This window comes from Porites lutea, chromosome 7 (assembly GCF_958299795.1).
Source record: "Porites lutea chromosome 7, jaPorLute2.1, whole genome shotgun sequence".
Taxonomy (NCBI): domain Eukaryota; kingdom Metazoa; phylum Cnidaria; class Anthozoa; order Scleractinia; family Poritidae; genus Porites; species Porites lutea.
In genome coordinates this window covers 3,818,446-3,839,380 of record NC_133207.1, presented here as the reverse complement: position 1 = coordinate 3,839,380, position 20,935 = coordinate 3,818,446, and the positions used below count along the sequence as shown (strand labels likewise).

Here is a 20,935-nt window from a genome sequence, read left to right as displayed (position 1 = left end):
TACACTTAACAACTATAACCAGTAATAACCAAAGGTTACAGAGTGTGGGCAACAATGATAGAAGGTCAAAACGCTTTTGCTCCAATGGGGTGCTTTGCATAAGTTTCAAATGACAGATGGTCAAAACATGGGCAATCAGATGATATCAATCAATCTTAGTGATAGAAGATCCAAACATGCGTGATCAAATCGCATTTTGTGCATTTCATTCATTTTAAGTGGAAGTCTGAATGAATGCTGGCTACATACATGCGACGCATGCGTAATAGCAACCTGGAGATTAGGATTGTGGGCTCCTCTTGTTGCCTGCAATAATTCCATTATTTACTTGGCATTATTTATAGCACCAATGATAGTGCGGCTGAGCAAATGCCTGAAACTAAGAATTCAAATTGAACTTAACAGGGTTAAGTATTCCAACTGGCTGGAGACAAACCTGTTGGCTATTTACAAGCATGGCTGAGGATTTGAACTCAGGACTACTGTGAACAAATCCAGCTAGCGGTCGGGGCGGGACTTCAACTCAGAGCCTCTGAATTGCAAGTCCAGTGTCTAACCGCTCAGCCATGCTCAATCAATCAATCAATCAATCAATCATTTATTTTAACACGTTATGTCAAAGAGCTAAAAAACTCGTTCAAAATACGAACGTGTATAAGTAAAATCTATAATAATTACGGCTATGTTATAATATTATTCAATTTCAAAAACAACTCAATAAATATATACATATAAAAAACTTGGTAATAAAAACATAAAATATAAAAAGCTAAAACCGACTAAAAAGCCACATACTAAAAACGTGACTAGGAAAACTATAATACTCGAAACTATAGTATAACTATAGAACTATAATACGCTGCCTCCTTATGTGCAGGACATTGCTCTATTGTATCATCAATTTTGTTGATTGGTGGATGCAAAAGCAATTTACTTCTGTTCCGTTGCAGATCTTGGTGAATGTGAAGATGAAGAAATAGTTGAAGTAGAATTAAGATGTGAAAGAATAAAAGAGAAAGAGGTCAGTAATGGCTGCTGATCAAACAGAAAATATCTGAGTGTGTAAAATAAAAATGTCTATTTAAGTTTCATTCTCCTTTCAATCTGATGTTTTTCTGCTTGTCAATCATAGTGAGAATTTCACATCAGGTCAGGAGTCACTTAGGCCTTAAAACCTTGCAGCCATTTATTTTCATTTTTCACAGACTAAACTTCAGACCTGCACTGTGTAATTAAAAGTTAAATATACAACATCCTTTTTGATAATTCAACCCTCCAAGTTAAAGTTTTTGCTCGATCGCCATTTGGTAACCAACTCGTTTGGTTTAGGGAGACCTTCTATACAAATCAAGTCACCAGCTTCAAAATTTTGGGTGCCATGGTCACCAAAATGGTCGCAACTTGAAGGGTTGTAATTGTGGGTATGTTTTTTGAGTCAGTGACACAGGCCACTTAGAAAATAAATGTGAGTTCCCCCAACAGGAGTTGAAATCTGTGACTGTCTAGACAAGTTACTGCTCCAGGTGCTGTGCCACTGAGTTACAGCAGACTACGGAGAAACTAGGTTCATGGCAACAATGTTTATCTTTTCAGATCAGTTTTGCCGATGAGTTGGAGAAAACTGAAAGATTGGAACATAGTATTCGACTAAGGTACCCTTGTCTTTGAATACCATTTGGATTGAGTGGGAAAAAATTACAATCAAACATAAAAAGTATTACTGCAAGGAGCCTAAAAGTGTGACCTCCTTTAATTAAGTCACATTCTTTCATGCAGACATTAACCAATTAGAAGTCGAGGACAGTTTCCTGCTGGCTTCTGATTGGATTAAATCTCTAAGAAAGAATGTGAATAAGTAAAAAGCTGCCACACTTTTGGGCTCCTTGCTGTAACTTTGAGGGCTGACACAATATTATTGGAACCGGTAATCACAAGTTTACAGTACCTTGTGGCTTAAAAATAAGTACTAAAACAAATGATTGACATAAGCGTAACAACAAGACTCCCAACTGGCCACAGGCAAACCAGTTGGCTATTTACAGGCATGGCTTAGGAGTAGAACTTGGGTATATCAAGAACAAATCCAGCCAATGAGCAGGACAGGATTTGAACCTGGGGCCTCAAGATTGCAAGTCCAGCGTTCTCACTGCTCCACCACTCCTGCCTCGAGTTATCCTTAGTAAGACACCATATTAGTTTGTATTGGTTCCTTCCCTCCTTAGGTTACACCATTATTCCAAAACACCCTATAGTACTGGTTAGTGTAGGAAAAAATAAATTAAGTTGTGTCGATCTCATTCTTTTTTTCTCCTTTATAGTCCAAGTGGACAAATAGAGTCTAGAGAAACAAGCCATGAACAAGTTAATGGTGAGTTGTTCAATACAATGTACCTCCTTTTAGTTCACCGCAATCGCTTAAGACAAGGGTGAAAACACCTGATCTATTGTAATTAGATCCAGTTTTTGTGTTATCTGGAATAATCAAGGTCTCGGTAATTGTTATCAGCCGCGGCCTTTACTTCGACCTGCCAACTCCTCAGGGGCTTTGTTTTCTTGCACTTGGGTGGCAAACAAAGGAGAGCGTGAAATGAAAATGACTGGTGAGAAAGTATCAGGGACCACAGAAAGGAAAAAGAAGAAAGGCAAAGAGATTTCTTGCCCATTTCCTCCTTCCCGCCTTCCTTTGTACACAAATCAACTTTGCAAGAGAGATGTCTGGAAAAGAAGCAGTACCTCAAACCCTGATTCTTCTGAATACCATTAAAAGTTCATCCAATAATTATTGTTTTAAATCACATTTAGATTCAGTCAATTTTTTATTTCTCTTCTGCTTTTGTAGCCACAGAGGTTCCAACTGAGGACTCAGATGAAACTTTGGAGGGAGCAGTGGGTGGGGAAATTGAACACCATACGAGTCAGGAACAGACATGTACAGATTTGGAATCAGATAGTAAAGGTGATGTATTTCAGGTTTTACAGATGTGTTCGTTACATTGCACTTTAATAATTAATAGGTAAAAAAATTGGCCCTGAAAAAAGTATGGATAATCGAGAAGTCTTGTTAGAAGTAAGAGGTGACCATAATTAATTAATAATTAATTAAATGAAAACAGTCGTCGCATCGTGACATGTTGTCACTTGTGATGGATCACCTGGTTTATAGTTAGTTTTGCTCGATGATCGTCTATTACGAGTGGTTAAAGAAAGGAATGCTTGAATGTGTACAGTTGCAAAGAAACGTACTGTAGCTAGTAGTTGGCTTGCCAACTCGATAGCTTAGAGCACTGCACCAGTATTGCAGAGGTCAGCGTTCGAATCCTGGCAAGCCTGAATTTTTTCATGCTTTCTTTTCGCAACTGCATAAATTGTGTATTTCCTGTGGTGATCTCCTCTGATTTAAATTTTTTGTCTTTTCTGTCATTGTTTAGACACATTGAGTGATCTTTCCACACTTCCCTTGCCAATAATGGACAGCCACATGGAGTCACGATCTGTTCCTGGACTTGTTGTCCCTGACATTTACAAGATTCATGAAGAAGCGCAACGGGGCCTTCTCTTGCAGACCAAAAGTGAGGGCTCAAACGTGAATGGATCAAACAGTACAAGGGCCATATATCAGGCTCTAGTCTCGGCCCTGGAGAGCCGGAGGCCAGACTCCCCCTATCCCGGGACTAGCTCAGGGGACATCAATGAAGGGATCTCATTTGGGTCCAGGCTTGGTACCATGTCGGATATCATTGGAAGCCGGTCTGGCTCCGAGTATGATGGGACAAGTCTTTCTCGGAACGAGTCGCAGAGTGAAAAATCAGTTGTTCCTCGAATGCGCTCAATTTCTGATATTGTGCGGGAAACAAATGACGCCGGTGATAATGAAGAAGAAAGGCAGATTCGAGTCGGAGTGGACACTCCTTCTATCTTGGACACCCTTTCTCTGCAGGATTCAGGCCGTTTTCACAACCGTTCAACAAGTTCGCAGCCAGAGTCCATAGACAGCGTGAGTGTTAACATCACAATGAACAAGGACACTGCATCAACTGTAGCACAAACAGGGAGTATAGGAGAACCTGACGGATCAGGGCGAGAAAGCTCCGATCTCCTCGCACTAGCGCAGCGTTCATCATCACTAGCGCGCAGAAGGAGAAGTCTGCAGAGGAGGAGAAGAGCTGAAACAGGAGGGGCAATTCGAAGGCGCAGACGACTTGATTCAGGGGCACACGCTGATGAACTGCTGCATTCAGGTGATGGCGGAACCTCAACTCATCTAGCCCTGTCACACGATGACACTTCACCTGGGGCCCAACACAGTTATGTCGATGAAAATGGTACGCCTGGTCAGCGGCAATTCGCCACTTTAGAAATTAAAAGGGAACTGGGGCGAGTTAACTTTCGCAAAGTATTCTGGGACTTTTACTAGGAAAAAGGAAAAAAACTGGCCAATAGAGAGATTTAGAGTCACGCTTACGCCAAACGGCGAACGTGAATTTGTATCACGTGACCAAGTTTTCCCCTTAATTGTCGTTTACTGTTTATTACTTCTACTCAAAAATAAGTAGTTTCGCGCCAGTTTTATCCATAAAAATTGTTCTGAACAGTTTTTATGTGCTTATTTTCTATTTTGGGAAATCATAACTTGAATGTGACGTTTGCCGTTTGCCGTAAACTTGAATCTAAATCTCTCTAATAGCTGACCGGGGCGTCCCCAAAAATGATACCAGAAACAATTGCGGGGTGCGTTTTGGCTCCAGTTCCCTTCTCGATTCTAAAGTGGTGAATTGATATCCACTCCGTTATTTTTTAAAATCTTTATTTAAAAAAAAAAAAGAAAAAAATTTGGTCAATAGGGAGCTTAAGCAACAACTAGGCGACGGCTACGAAAACATCACTTAAAAAGTGAATTCGCGATGCTTTAGACTTTTTCGTGTTTATTTAATCTCGGTCAATTCGTCAAATGTTGGCAATTTTATCTGGAGTTGAATTGTAAAAGACTGTATCGAAGTTCAGAAAAGGAAGAAGAAAGTCTTTGCCTTGTGTCCATGTCCTCCACAAAATGTGAAATTAGACATTTTCACGTTGTAGTCGTGCAGTGACGGCAAAGAAATGTACAAAAAAGCGTGATACACGTGCAAAGTTGTTTTTTTGTTCTATTGCTTTTTTGCCGTTCTCGTTGCCGTCGCCGTCATCGTTGCTTAAGCTCCCTAATACAACAATAAACCACAAACAGTCAATTAGTACAAAACAAACAAGAGGCATACATGTAAAAGATAACAAAGAAGCTCGCATTCGTATTAAACTAGTCGGTGTCCGACGAAATGTTACATGAGGTTGGACATGATGACTGAAGAGTTCAAGAGTTGTTATTATCACAACAAGATTATCATTTTGTAGCTGAAGGTTTGCCTAATGGTAAAACAAATCGTGCGACAACTTTTCTGTTTTGTCTGACTTAAACGGTGACCTTGGACAAAAAGAAAAATTATTTGCAGCCAGGTCTGGAACAGTAATACACTTTATACAACTAAAGGGGTGTGAAGTACATTCTGTTTTGCAGGTCTGTAATCTAGTACACCTCTCACCAGCGTGAGAAAAAAGCTGACATTCCGCGACGCCATCGCTCATTCCTTGCGAAATGACGTCTGAGAAACAAGCGCAGCAATTCCATACTAATGATGCATTACTACCTTGATTTGGGTAGTGCTTCTGATTGGCTGAAAATTTGCTTCAACCTATCAGAAGCACTAGTCAGATCTGGGTAGCGACGTGTCATCAGCATAGAATTTCTGCGCTCGGTTCTTAGACGTCATTTCGCGGGGAAACTAGTGATGGCGTCGCAAAAATGTCGGCTGTTTTCACAGGTAAACCTCTCACTGAAATATTTCTATTTGCAGGTGTTTTGCAGACGTATGTGTTTGGTCAGGACATAACTATCTTGCCGAGTACTAGTTATTCACCCACACGGCTTAGGGATATACTAAACTGGTAATGAAACGAAGTGGTTTATGTATATGTATTGAAAAGGCCCTTGCTTTTAAAATGTCCCGTTCCTAAGTTTTGAGTCTTTAGACAAAATCATGTCGCATGACAGATTAATTGAAATAAGAGAGAGCTTAAGCAACGATGACGGAGACGGCAACGAGAACGGCAAAAAAGCAAAAGGTTTAGATTGGCAAAACAACAACTTTGCGCGTGCATCACGCTTTTTTGTAGATTTCTTTGCCGTCAAAGCACGTAAGACGTGAAACTGCCAAATTTCATGTTTTGGGGAGAACGTGGACACATGCTCAAGACAACGACTTTCTTTTTCTTTTCCTGAACTTCAGGCTTTGATACAGTCTTGCAAGCAATATTATTGTTGAAGTGAACGAGATGGAATAAGCGCGATAAAGTGCAGCGCGAATTCATTTTTTTAAGTTTCCGTGTGGTTTCGGAACAAAGAAAGACCGAGGAATGGGATTTTCGGTTTTGGCCGCGCGAGAAATGGAACGAGAGTAAAAAAATGAAAGAGGGGGGAGAGGGAGGGGAAGGAAACGCTTGCAGACAAACCCCCTCTCCGCTCTTTACTCGCACCATTTTTCACGCGTTCTTTGACTCTCGTTCCTTGTTCTATGCTCCAAAACTGCATGGAAACGCTTGCTTGGCAGGCTATCTTTAACGCCATGTTCAATTTGTGATTTTAGGGAGACAAGCAGCTCGGCATCGACAGTAGTTGTTGATACAGGTCTGTCAGCATACCTCCAGTCTCATCCGTCAGCTGCACGTCGTACCTCATCAAACGCCCGATGGCAGGAGACAATCTCCTCAGTCAGTATTCCATTCCCTCGACCCACGTCTGTGACTGAGAAGCCAAGACCGCACTACTTCAAATTTCAGCTTCTTCCTGGAAAGTTTTTGAAAATCAAATTCGATCGACTTGCTCTGTTAGCACTTATGGACAGGTAGGTTTCAGTGTTTAGAATAAAACTGAAAATATGGCGGACTCAATAACTGATGCATAGGGTGCTTAAGCAACGAGGACGGCGACAGCAACAAGAGCGGCAAAAAAGCAATAGGGTTAGATTGTAGCCTCCCACGCAGACGTTCTTAGGGGTTCGTCACGCGTTCCTGCCAGGCTGTGGGGCAGGAACGCGTGACGAACCCCTGAGAACGTCTGCGTGGGAGGCTAGTTAGATTGGTAACAAAACAAGTTTGCGCGTGCATCACGCTTCTCAGAAGTTGCCATCCGTGAAGTTGTACTTTTGCTGTTTTTGCCATGTTTTTAGGCAGAAGTTCGGCTATTTCTTCTTCGCAAAACGTGTAAAATTTTCCGCCGTTTTCTCCAGCTCTACCAAAGCTTTTGACCACTGAACTAACGCAACATAGTCCCAGGACTTCGCGGTTACCGTGGCTTTTTCTGACCGTAGCCTGCACTATTGACGTCATTTTATATCGTCTTCCAAATTTGCTCGACGTTAGCTGGTTTTGAAGAATTAGCCGAAAGATTTGTACCAATCGGAAACGGCGAAATATTTTGAACGAATAATAAACTAACCTATTGTACGCAAACCACAATGAGAAATTTCTTTGATTACCATAACAATAATTTTTATTTTCTCCTTCGAAGAAACAAACACAAGATAGAAGCTGTCGTATCAGTACTGTTGGCTATTTTGGTGGGAGTCCTTGGGTACTGGCTTTTGCTGTCCGATTTTTATAAAGACTTCTGGATTTTTGTGTTCTGTTTTGTTCTGGCTGGATGTCAGTTTTCCCTCATTAAGGTTAGAAGATATTTCCTGATTTTATCTGATTATATTGTATGTTGACCACGGAACTTATGGTAATTATTGAAACACGAGTTGCAGCGCTTCATTAGGGTCAGTGTCACGCTGACTCTTAGCCAAGTGTTGGCAAACAGTAGGCCAGCACCTGGTCAAAAGTTGCCTGACAAACGGCCGACAGACGACCGAAAAACGGCTGAAAATCACCAACGGTTTTGACTTCACTTTTCTAAAACAAGGTTGATTTTCTTGCATTGGTATACTTACTATGTGCGTCTCTGTTTTTTTCTGTACAGAGTGTTCAGCCTGATGCTGCCTCTCCAACTCATGTAAGTGTGTTTGTTAATCTTATATTTTCCTTGTGCGGTTTTTGACCACTTTCGATGTAGTTGCCTAGTATAGACTCAAAATGACGGATGTGCCTGGAAAAACGATAGCTTAGATCGCTACCATGGCTAGATTTTTGTAGCGATCGTAACGATCATATGAAAATCAACCTCAAGTGCTACCCTGGTTTGTAAAAGTTGGTTTTTCGAGGAATAACGAGTTGAGCTGATGTCCTGCACGTTATGGGTAGTACACCAGATGAGTTATGTGATTTGCTTGATGGAACGCTTCTATCTGCCACAAAGAGTTTGATAGTTTATGTTTGATTTAAAGTACCCTGAAGTTATCGAGTCAAGAGCATTGAAAGAGAGAAAAGATTAACTTCCGCTAGTCAATTTTCATAATATGACTGGTGTAGTTATAATTAAATTTTGATTCTACTCGCCATAGAGCCTCCGGTAGCTCAGTAGTTAGAGCGTCCGAACTAGAACTCGGAGAGTCAAGAGTTCCAGTCTCACCTGGAGCTTGGAATTTTTTCTGAGGTTTCTGGTATAAGAATCCTCCTTCTTCCAAATAATGGTTCTGTCAAAGTATTAACACAAGATGGTTCTTGTCTTTTTACAGGGTCACAATCACATGATTGTATTCAGCCGGCCCACATACTTCTGTGCTTTAGCTATCTGTATCCTTGTCTTGGATAAAGCACAGAAGACTGACATATCAACATTTACCGTGTATGGCATTCCGTTTGCTACTAATTCCACGATCTCCTATACAAGAGATTTTCTGCTCGGTAAGTCATACTCAAGCACGAAGAACAATACCTGAGACTTTGTTTGTGCGTTAGTTTGCTTTCATTGTTATGTATTTTATGTATCTGCGATGTAGCTACAGGCAAGTTCCGCGCTGGTTTTTAAAAACAGCTGTAAACAAACATAAACAATTCATCGCTTTAGAAATGAGATGGAGATTGGGACGCGTTAACTTTCGCAAAGACTTGTGGGACTGTTACTGTGGACAGGGAAAAAAAATTGGCCAATAGCTGATTGGCGCGTCTTCAGTAACGATCCCACAAGTCTTTGTGACAATTAACTCTTTCTGGTTTCCTTCTACTTTCTATAGTGGCGAATAATAGAGCGATGCTTTTAAATAGGCAGCGTGGCCGAGTGGTCAGCGCGTCGGACTTGCAATCCGGCGGTCCCGGGTTCGAGTCCCGCTCTGGCCACTTGCTGGATTTGTTCTCAGTCGTCCCGAGTTCAAATCCTTGGCCACGCTTGTAAATAGCCAACAGACCAATTCCGATATATCAGTAAAATTCATACTCGGCTGCAAGGCTTAGGGAATAAAACAAAAGAAGTCATGTTGTTTTATTCCCCCAGCCTCCGTGCCAAGTATGAATTTTCATATATCGAAAATGGTCTGTCGGTTGCCTCCTGCCAGTTGGGGTTTTTAATTCTGTTATGTTGTATTTGAATTATTTGTCTCTAAGTATTTGAGTGGAGTGCTTGTAAACTAGCTGGATAAGCTAAGTGCACTTTCCACTATAAACAAACCTTTAAACCTTTATACTGACTAATATATACCTCTAGTGTTTTCAAATGCTCGAATCTAATTGGTTTTCAACAGCCCTTATTTATCGCTTAAAAAATTGATTGAATAAACGATTCGAAAGACTTTGTTTCCCTGAAATAATCGCCAACGGTACAACCTGTTTAACTCTATTGGTTTAGAAAGCAAAACAACAACAACAACTGCTCCAGTCCAGTTTAACTAAGATAGTTTTGTTCCTTTCCTTGCAGGTTTTATACTTGGTTTCCCATTGATCTTTCTTGTTGGCCTGTTGCCTCAAGTTAACACATTTCTCATGTATGCTCTTGAGCAGCTGGACATGCATGTTTTTGGAGGAAATGGTAGGATCGCCAGTGATTTCCAGTGATACGTTTTTGGGATTAGCCATGGAACTGAAACTTGATTGGATGCAAAATGTCTTATGAAGACGTATATTGATAATTATGTGCATATAGTTTCTGTATCACGCATATGACAGCAAAACTGGTTTATCACAGTAAATACGTGTAATCAAACAATGTTTTTATTGCTTTCCAGCTATAACAAGTCTAAGAGGTGCTTTATGGAGCTTTTTTCGCAATATTTTAGCCGTCGGCTTTCTGTATGGTTTCTGCTATGGAGCAATGCTGGTAAGCGCCAATGCCAAAGTTGTTGGAATTGCATGTGATAATCTATGCTGTTCAATGAACATTTCTGATTGACTAATTTCACAGTGAACTTTTGACATGTGTTTGACATACCGTAAAATTCAGAAAATAAGCCTCGGGGCTTATATTTTTCAAAGGCCCTTTTTGAGCGGCTTGTATTCAGAGGGGCTTATCTACGGAGGGAAATTTGCGTTTCAAAATCAATTGGGCTAGCCTTATAGTTGGAAGTAAATTTACCGTTTTTGCTTTGTTTTACATTGTATTTGAGGGCAATTTTCCAAGTACAAGCCCCTGGGGGGGCTTGTATATGGAGGGGCTTATTTTCGGAATTTTACGGTATTAGTTCCGTTTCGTTCTGTTTTTCTTCTCGTTATGTGAAGTGTAACACAGCGAATCTGTAGGGAATAAATGTCCTAAAAGTAGCGAATGGACTGAATCATTCTAACAAAAGTAATTTGTTTTCGCGCGGAATACTTGAAACTTGATATAAGATTAGCCCATGTTAATTGCTTGCTACATCATTGTTTTCATTGCAACACAAGTCTCCTTACAAGCAACAGTCTTAGAACCATCTGTCTACTGTGTTAGCGTGTGTCTTTTGAATCGTTTACAGAAATACATGAACGAACGAAATTGGTTTTAGAACCTCCGCTCTAATCACAAATTGCTGTTACGTTTTGGGAAATAGGTGGGATTGTTTTCGAACAAGCCAGAAAAATTTGGGGGTGCCCTTTGTTTGGATCCTTGTCGATTGGGCGTGCATAATCCGTTTTTGGCTTTTGCGTTTTGACAAGTATCCAGTTAGACTATCGATTATTTCCTGCAACAACCATTTTCAATTTCACTGACGTCGTATGGTTGTTGCCCGTTTCTTCTTCTAGAATAACATTTATTAATAGCGAAAACAAAGTCAGGAATGTTCAATATGGTGGCGCTCACAAGTATTTATTGTTTACAATGAAATGTCCTTTTGGGCTTTGTTGTCTTATCAGGGAAATTTTTTTTTTCAGTATAATGTGGTGTCTTATGTGCCGGGGTTTCAGCTTTCAAGAGAGTTTACTCAGTGGTACTGTTAGTATTGCGTTAGTATCAGGTTATATCAAGTTTGTTTTACGTTGTAGAATGGCGTTGAAGGTGGTCAGTATGTACTGTTTTCAGTGTTCAGTGGTCTGCTTGTAGCTATCTCTTATCACCTCAGTCGCAGCGCCAGTGATCCAACTGTTTTACGGTAAGAACTTGGTATCGTGGGTGATTTATAGCCTTCGTCGTTAACCCTTTCATTCCCCGCCCACAGGTCATCAAAGTCTGTCAAAGTCCAACCAAAAATTTCCAAATTTTATTTTGTAAAATGCTATTTAACAAATAGTACCATATGAAAGTACTGCTGAAGAGGTTTCATTTGAATGGTCACACCATAGGATTTCATCCACAGACTCAAAAGTTAGAACTATATACTAAATAAATAGTACCATGTGAAAGTACTGCTGAAGAGGTTTTATTTGAATGGTAACACCATAGGATTTCATCCACAGACTCAAAAGTTAGAACTACATACTAAATAAATAGTACCATGTGAAAGTACTGCTGAAGAGGTTTTATTTGAATGGTCACACCATAGGATTTCATCCGCAGACTCAAAAGTTAGAACTACATACTAAATAAATAGTACCATGTGAAAGTCCTGCTGACGAGATTTCATTTGAATGGTAACACCATAGGATTTCATCACAGATTCAAAAGTTGGAAGTACATACTAAATAAATAGTACCATGTGAAAGTACTACTGAAGAGGTTTCATTTGAATTGAATGTTCACACCATAGGATTTCATCCACACACTCAAATCACAAGGTTCGTCATTGACTCTGGAAGTGAACTGGTTAACAAGTTTAGCATTCCTTGATTGAAGAATTGAGGCAGGGGTTTGGTGGGGTGTTGGAACTGTAAAGTCAATAAAACGTTTTGTTTAGCTCTTGTTTCTTTTTTTTTCTTTGTATGTTTGTTTGTTTGTTTAGATCAGTGTTAAGGAAAGCCTGCGGCAAAGAGGCCGTTAATGAAAACGACGAAGATTTCGTCGACCCTCTGCCGGAAAAACTTAGAGCAACTGTGGTAAGTTCATTTTGTTGACATATGCCTTCCTTAAAACTCTTGTTCAATTGCTGGATAGCACTATCCACCTGATAAATCGATATCCAATGGATAAGATTAGGAATTACGCAAATGGAACGGGAATTTCTGTTTTAAGCGGTTGGAACGGAAAAAGCGGAATACTTCGGAAGGTTGTCTGTTTGTTCCGGAAAATTTCCGGTCGAATTTTGAACAGCGGATCTCTATTTAATACATCTTATAAGTTAATTGTTCGTCTCGATTCTAATATTTAAAATTTAAGCTGCATTTAGATTTTGAAATGCGCTCTATCCTTTTTTTAATTTAATTTTTCAGGCAAAACGTTTACAGAATGATGTGGTGTGCTGTATATTGATTCTGATTTTTGTCTTTGCTATTCATTTGAGTACAGTGTTCACTGCCCTCCAGGTATGAAACCGTTTTTTGATCGATTAGAAATAAGCTATCACCTCAATTTGGCCATATATGTCTACCAGAAAACAGGAAAGCAAAGAAGTGCTCTTCATGGCCACTTCGCATTCTTTCACATTGCTTTTCAAGAAGGATGCAACAATATGCAGAGGCTCTCGCTGGGTATTCCAGTGAAAATAGAAATGATTATAAATAGTAAGTGCGCGTTGGACTATGGGAAGAGTGGAAAGGCGAGAGTCTCTCTTTTCCCTTCCCATCGTCCCCCGCGCGCCTTTCCCTCTCCCCAGTCTCCCTACAACACAAGGGAGCTTAAGCATCAACAACGGCGACGGCTGCGAAAACGTCACTTAAAAAGTGAATTCCCGCTGCCTCAAACTTTATCGCGCCTTATTCCATCTCGTTTAATTCGTCAAATGTTCGCAACTTCGTTTGGAGTTGAATTCTAAAGGACTGTATCAAAGTTCAGGAAAAGAATAAGAAAGTTGTTGTCTTGAGTTCCCGTCCTCGACGAAACATGAAATTAGGCGCTTTAACGGTGTGGTCGTGCAACGACGTCTAAGAAATGTATAAAAAAGCGTGATGCACGTGCAAAGTTGTTGTTTTGCTAATCAGAACCTGTTACTTTTTTGCCGTTCTCGTTGATGTCCCCTTCGTCGTTGCTTAAGCTCCCTACAGAGAGGCTTCTGCGGTGGAGAGGGGTGTAATAAGATAACAGTATGAAGTGTGATCACCCCTGCCTGACCTTCCTTTCTTGGGGTCTCGCACTGAATGTGTTTTCGACGTCATAGGCTTCATTACAGTGCAATTTCCGGTGAGATAGTGCAGATAGAGAAGAAACTTTGTAACGTTACATAAATAATAAATAAATAAAGTAAATAAATAACGATTTGGAGGTACACACATAATGGTTCTTCGTCTACCTGATTCCTGGTCGAATTGGAACTTGAAAATGTTGGTTTTTGAGGAGAGGGGAAAACCGGAGTACTCGGAGAAAAACCTCTCGGAGCAAAGGAAAGAACCAACAACAAACTTAACCCACATATGGCGTCGACGCCTGGATTTGAACCCGGGCCGCACTGGTGGGAGGCAAGTGCTCTCACCACTGCGCCACCCCTGCTCCCCATTTAGCAGCTAGACCCTTAAGAGATTCAACGCATGCTCTGTTTTATTTCTCTGTAGCCTTATGTGAGTTATGTCCTGTATGCTGTGGCTGGCTTTCTGGGAATCCTTAATCATTATCTGTGGCCGCAGCTCCACAAACCGTTACCCTGGTTGTGTTTTGCCAGACCCTTCTTACGCAGCCGAGAGTATAACCAATATGAAGTTAAAGGTTGGTACCAGTACAGGTGTTTTTGCATATTAGCAAAATGGTAGTGCTTGTAGCACCAAAAATGTCCCCAGTCTACTATAAAGCTTAATAACTGCTCTGGAAAATAATAGACTTGGCCAAAATTTCTTGGGACCGAACTCTTCGACATTCTTCTGACGTCCTCGTCGGACGTGCGTGCGTTTTTCACGTGATCTTAGAGCACATGACCATTCTTTTGTCCCGTATGACTATGAAAGATCCGGACCTCAATCCCGATGCGACCCCTTTTTGGAGCCGAGCACGACAGTATTGATGGTTCGCATGACAGTTGATGCAGGATGACTGTAAACCAGGCTACCCATTGCCATTTTAGATTAGGAACAATAACTTCGATGCGTTTTGTTCAAAGTACCTTCCACTGTTTGCGTGCATTATCTGATTGTGCTATATTTCGAGCCTCACAAATCGCTCAGAGCCTTTATCTCAATAGTTAACTTCCAGATATATAACACAGATCAGTCTTCCAGTCACAGAATCTGCAAATAATTGAATGTTGAGATTAGGAGGGAGATAGCTCAGTCAGATCTTTACACTGTGCAATTTAAACGCATGCAACGTGTTTACGAAGAACCTACAATAGCGAGGATATAGCGCAAATTGACCAGGGACGAGGCTAGAAATTGAGAGGACTTACATTCCACTATTTGACTGATCATTAGCTTACACATCGAGCCAATCATTTTGTTTTCTTTTCCAGCGGCAGCAAAGATAATGGTTCATGAGTGGGTACATGTTTGGATGAACTTTGTGGAAAGGAACATAATATATCCTGCTGTGTTCTTGAGTGCTCTTACATCAAATGCCAGCAAAATTGTCGAGAACTTTGGCCCTTAGTAAGTGAAATATTGTGTAACCTTTTTCCCTATTGGATGTTGTCTACTAGTGTGAGAAATCTTAACACTAGTCTGTAGGTTGAGAATTTTTATATCCGTTTAGGCTATTATTCTTTATGTTGTACACAATACAATACAATGCAATGCAATGCAGTGCTATGCAATGCAATACAATTTATTCACATTTCCAAGCAACATAGGAAAGCATGTACGGGATATCTTTCGATTTTTTTTCAGCCTAAAAAGGATCTGTTGTTACGTTTCAGTGGTGGCCCAGCAGTCATCTGTATCATGGGGTTGAAGCTACTTCGTTCATCGTTCTCAGATCCCTCTCGTCAGCATATAGTGCTTCTATGGACAGTGCTCTTCTTTCACTTTGACTACAGTCATTCCTCCGAGACTTTTGTTGTGGACTATTTCTTTATGTCCATATTTATTAGCAAGGTGAGTGGGAGGAAAAACTGGTCGCCGTAATACCACAGGCATTTTAAGCTTGTCATTGAGTTAACAGCCAATAGTTAGATTCTTAAACGAGGACGCTTACGAGTACTGGATTTTCTCAATACTAAGTAGTGCGCGCGCGTGAGCCAGCGTCACTTTGGCGGGAAAACGTGATACCCATCGTCATTCTGCTATGAGTTTTAGCGAGAATATCGTAGTGGCGGAACAGGTTAACAAATAGTAAAAGTTTTAGAATTTTGCGATAGAAGAGGGCTCAACCTCCTCCGATAAAGATAACAGGGCTAACGTTTCTGGTGATTCAAAAGTTCAATGAAGCTCTCTGGGGTGTCTATTTTTTGAGAATACGCGAAAACAATTTCAATCAAATCTCGTAGTCGTTCTAGTCCTCGAATCTAAAGGTCTCTAATTGGCCTGCTGTCAAATTGCCCATCACTTTGGCCAGCTCAACTGGTTGAGTCTGAAACTTCAGAGCTGTAGGCCCCGGTTCAGTTTCCGGCCGGATTACCGGATACCCCTCCCCCGCTTCCAAAGCTTAAGGATGTAATTTTAACTGTTTAAAGTTTAAAACTTTACCTCTGCCCTGCTGACTTAAGTTGATAGGAATTAGTTTAAGTGTTTGATAACTGAAACTGCACACATGTTGTCGCCATTTTTCAACAAAACTTTGCTCTAGCGCGAAGTGTTTCCGAGGAGAGGAAGGTCTAAAGAAATATTCACCTTTCACTATATAGTTTAGACCCATTTGCTCGCGTTAAAATATCCCACTGAATGTAAACCTCATAAACATAATGCTAAAGTCATTTTGCCTCACCGTGGTGTGGTTCCATAGTGCAGTCCCAGTGATTTTGTTACCTCTTTGTCCTGCGTCCCTGACGCATAAAAATCCCCAAAGACGCAAAATAATTCATGGCATGCGTTCCGTAGGACGCAAAGAACGATCGATAGATTTGAAGATTTTTTGGTAGAATATCCTATTCGTGTGATTTCTGTGGCTGTTGTTTAATGATTCATATTTATTTAAGTCTTTTTTGTGCTTAAAACATATGAAAGGACTGTATTTTAAATTCAGTGAACTGCAATAAAGCGATTTGGCGTCTGTCTCCAGATTAACTGTCTAGTTACATAAAGACCCAAACGTGACTCCTTGTGTTTTTGAACTGGGACTCATTGGTTATGGAGTGGGACTTCTGATTTTTCACAATGTGAGTCCCAGCAATCACCATAACTATTTGCAACAAAATCACCGCAGTTCGCACAACACTCCGGGGGCCCGTCCCACGCGCGACCTCCACATGGCTGATATTTCTTATTTTGTTTCTATTGCAGTTATATGAGCTTATCCTAAAGGTTCGTTTCGTGGTGACGTATATAGCGCCTTGGCAGATCACGTGGGGCTCTGCATTCCACGCGTTCGCTCAGCCTTTTAGTGTTCCTCGTATCCTTTAAAATAAATATGAAGGGTAAAAACCACGGAACATTTTTGTCATGCGAACTAGAGGACCATTAGAGATTTTAAGCTTCACGTTTACGGCAAACTGCAAACGTCAGATTCAAGTTGAGAATTTCTCAATAGAAAATGAGCAGATAGAAACAGCTCAAAACAATTTTATGGATAAAAAATTGCGTGAAATTACTAATTTAGGTTTAGAAATAAAGAGCAATAAACGACAAGTAAAGAGGAGACTTGGTCACCCGGTGCAAATTCGCGTTTGCCGTTTGACGTAAACGTGATGCTTGAACCTCTCTATTTACTATTTACGTTTACGTTAAAGTTTAATAGGTGTTGTATCCTTCGGTTTGGCGCTGGTCCTGAAGACCATCGGTACCCGTTGAAATATCGGCCTAATCTTGCCTTTTTCCTTTAGAGCCAGACTTCCGATTAATTTGCTTTACTTGAACGACACACTGACGTTTGGTACGAGTGCCTCAAACGTCATTCACTATCACCAACGGCTTCTATTCAGAACGACACTCAACCCTCTTGGCTCAAGCTATTTAAGCTATTCAAGCGGTTGTATACTTCTTCTTTGAGTTATGATTGGCGCATTAGATTGTCAAGGTCTGTTCTGATTGGCCAAAGTTATTCTTAAATTCAAAGCACCCTTGATTTGCTTACTCGTCTTTTTCGCGCCTGGTGGCGGCTGTAAGCTCTCGTTTTGGGTTCTGATTGGCTCATTGGGTTATCCAGGTTGATGATTGGCCAAATAAGTTTTAAATTTCAAAGCTGTCGTGATTGCTAGGTCGTGTTTCCCGCGCTTTTTGCTGGCTGGGCGCTTTCGCCTTTTGTTCTGATTGGTTCATTGGATTGACTAGGTCTGTCGTGATTGGTTAAAGTTAATCTGAATGTGCTTGTTTCCTTGACTACTTGTCTTCAGACTCCGCCATGCTGTTTTTCCAAGCTTTAGTATCTTCAATCGTGTCTGCACCATTGAATCCTTTCCTGGGAAGTGCCATATTCATTACTTCATACGTTCGACCTGTAAAGTTCTGGGAGAAGGACTACAAGTAAGTCAGATTCTTCATTTCATCTGTAACAAAATTCTCGATGTAGATTTATTTCGCAGCATACTTGTATACTTGTCGCATTTCAAATGCGTAACTTGTTCGAAAAAAACACTTCGCCAAGTCTCCGGGAACTTTTTGTGCAAGACGGGCAAACCGGTCGTTTCGATACAAACTCAAGCAGTGAAATTGCACAAAGATTTTGTTCACTTCGAGTATAGTTTGCGAGTGAACAAGAAAAACAGTATGGTGAATATCTTCGTTCTTTAAGCTTTAAGCTCGTTCTTGAATCTTACAGGGGCATTGCCGCTAAATTGAAGCCCGAATTATTTTTCGCGGTAATAATCCCCATGTTGGAATTAGTTGTAGCACCACCGTATACTGATTAACTTGCAATTTGTTCTGTTAAATCTAAACGTATTGGTGCGAATTGCGCTGCGATTATAAAACTATTGTTTAAGCCCCGGACGATTACATCGGTACCAGCCGATGTATATATAGCCAGTCTTAAGATCTATTCAGGCGATTGCGATCGTCTTTATTGTGCGAATCGGCACGCATGGCATCGTCTCTACCGCCTGAACAAGGACCTTGCTTTTAGGGCGATTATCCAGAAACCAAACTAAAGCCCATCCCTTTTTGTCTTTCTCGTTAACGTCGCCGTCCTGGAGGCTCAAGCTCTCTTCTTCTGTACGCGCTGACAGCAACTAACAAACTAAACAACGTAAACAGAATAAACACCCAAGTTCTCCAATTATTCCTTTGACCGCTTGTCTAACTTCATTCATCTTCAAGCAGTATAATATCGGGTTTAATGTTGAGTTTAGGTAGAATAGAGTCGCTGCAAACTCCTTAGCAATGACAACAGATGGGGACAATCCTTGAATTGTCAAAGCCTCCACTATGCTTATCGGCAGATAGCAAATAACTAATGCCAACTGCACCCACAGTGCACTCGATACTGCCTTTCTGTAGCGCGCCATGTTCAGTAGATTTGCTTCGCTGGACTGTCCCTGGTGAATTTGGTTCGGCGGGTGAATCTGTTGATGACGCAGAGCGTGAAAAATTTTTGCGAAAAAGGCAGTTGACAAGGCCAGGGAAAATGATGTAAGCATAGAACTGTACCATGCGGTTATCTGGTGATTCCAAAAGTGCATTGTTGTACAGACAACAGGCACAATCCATAGAGCAGTTACAGCTAGGTATGTCCGCTTCAAGGTTACGTAGTGTCTGTATCGAAGCCCCAACAGCAGCGCCAGAAGTCTGTCCAAGCTGATCGCCGTTATAGTTGACAAAGTCACCCCAAACAATATATAACCTGTGATATAATTTGCCAGAAATGCATACCGACAAGTGTTCCATCGTCCAGTTACAGCAGCGATCAAGGAGGTAACACTCAAAGGTTCCACAATGAAACCAACACAGAGATCAGTTGCGACTAGGTTACGATACAAGAGTTTAGATGGTGGATGAAGAGATGTTTCTTTCTTGAGGGCTAGTAAGATCAGAGTATTGCCAAGAAACGCGGTGACCGACAGAATTGTGTTTAGCACTAATAGAAAGATGAACTGGCTTTGCATTCCTCTGGTTAATTCTAACGAGCAAAATATTTCCTCATATTTTTCTTGTTTTCCATCGGCGGTGAAATGGCTCGCCGTCATCTTTCTGCAGTTTGCATTTCAGTGACAGGTGTTTCTCATATTTATAAAGCTATAACAAACATCATGACTTGATCATGACTTGACATCAATATCTGATTGGGCTAAACGGTGGTTGGTGACTGTGAATGAATCAAAGACTAAATCAGTTGTTTTTTCGGCAAAAAGAGATAAGCCTTTGCAGCCCCCTTTGATTTTGAACAATAGTATTATTGAGGATGTGACAGTTCATGAACATCCTGGTTTGACCTTGTCTTCTAACTTATCTTGGCGAGCCCATATATTAAAAATTCATCAAAAAGCTTCAGAAAAGTTAAACCTCCTAAAGCCATTCAAAGACAATTTGAGCCGTTATACACTTGAAGTTTTATTCAAATCCTTGGTGCGTTCATCCTTAGAATATGCTGATGTGGTTTGGGATGGATGTCCTGAATCTGATAGTAATTTGTTACAAAGCTTACAAATAGAGGGCGCAAGGGTTGTAACCGGTGCTTTAAAAGATACAAACTGGGTATCTCTATTAAATGAACTTTCTTGTGTTGAACTTAGTGTTAGAAGAAAAATTCATCAACTTAGTTTGATGTACAAAATGGTTTATAAGTTAGCCCCTCCTTATTTATGCGATTTGTAATGGTAACAGGACTGAGTGGAGTCCAACTCGGTCGTCCGATTTGTTTAGTTACTAGTATGATTACAGACCGAATTGGACGACACGAAGTTCTGTTACCAATTAATCATAACTTTAACAAAATTTGTGATATATAAGGCTCTTTTTTTTAAATCAAAACACTAAAAATTCCAAGACCTTATTTTTTGCCAGCAGTGAAAAAAGGCTATTTAAGAGCGCGCGTGATGGCGTGTACAGTCCAATTACTTAGGCATGACGCGTACTGTTCTATTTAACTGTCCTATCAAGGCTGAAATCAGGGCAGTTGGTAGCCAATCAGATTTGAGAATTTTGTTATAGTTATGATTAATGTGCTAATTTCGTTTCTGAAAGATCTAATTATAGTCTCCGTTCTGCCAATAATCTCTGCTTCCCCTTCGTTCGTACTGAGAGGCACAAAAAAATCTTTTCTCTTTTCATCGATTCAAGAGTGGAACAGTCTTCCATTAGAGACACGCATATTGTCTTCTCCAGGTTCAAGCGCAACCTTTTAAAATTCCTGCATTTTCAATCCCGCAGCTCTTTGTTTTATATCGGAGATCATTTAGCGCCAATTTTTCACACTCGTTTGAGACTTAATTTTAGTGCCTTAAGTTATCACCTTTTTCAGAAA

General features: G+C 40.6%; 1 protein-coding gene across 1 annotated transcript in view; it reads left to right on the top strand.

Moving 5' to 3' along the window:
- The window catches only part of LOC140942572 (pecanex-like protein 1), a 56,423-nt gene that overhangs the window by 3,741 nt on the left and 31,747 nt on the right, over positions 1-20,935 (top strand). The window contains exons 4-23 of the mRNA XM_073391491.1: positions 951-1,021; positions 1,594-1,652; positions 2,319-2,368; positions 2,840-2,956; positions 3,429-4,322; positions 5,886-5,976; positions 6,675-6,932; positions 7,598-7,751; positions 8,048-8,080; positions 8,703-8,871; positions 9,878-9,988; positions 10,185-10,276; positions 11,416-11,522; positions 12,309-12,402; positions 12,736-12,828; positions 14,011-14,161; positions 14,898-15,033; positions 15,300-15,477; positions 16,822-16,930; positions 17,871-18,000. Coding sequence (XP_073247592.1) covers positions 951-1,021; positions 1,594-1,652; positions 2,319-2,368; positions 2,840-2,956; positions 3,429-4,322; positions 5,886-5,976; positions 6,675-6,932; positions 7,598-7,751; positions 8,048-8,080; positions 8,703-8,871; positions 9,878-9,988; positions 10,185-10,276; positions 11,416-11,522; positions 12,309-12,402; positions 12,736-12,828; positions 14,011-14,161; positions 14,898-15,033; positions 15,300-15,477; positions 16,822-16,930; positions 17,871-18,000 — 3,097 coding nt within the window. The remainder of the gene's footprint in view (positions 1-950; positions 1,022-1,593; positions 1,653-2,318; positions 2,369-2,839; positions 2,957-3,428; positions 4,323-5,885; positions 5,977-6,674; positions 6,933-7,597; positions 7,752-8,047; positions 8,081-8,702; positions 8,872-9,877; positions 9,989-10,184; positions 10,277-11,415; positions 11,523-12,308; positions 12,403-12,735; positions 12,829-14,010; positions 14,162-14,897; positions 15,034-15,299; positions 15,478-16,821; positions 16,931-17,870; positions 18,001-20,935) is intronic.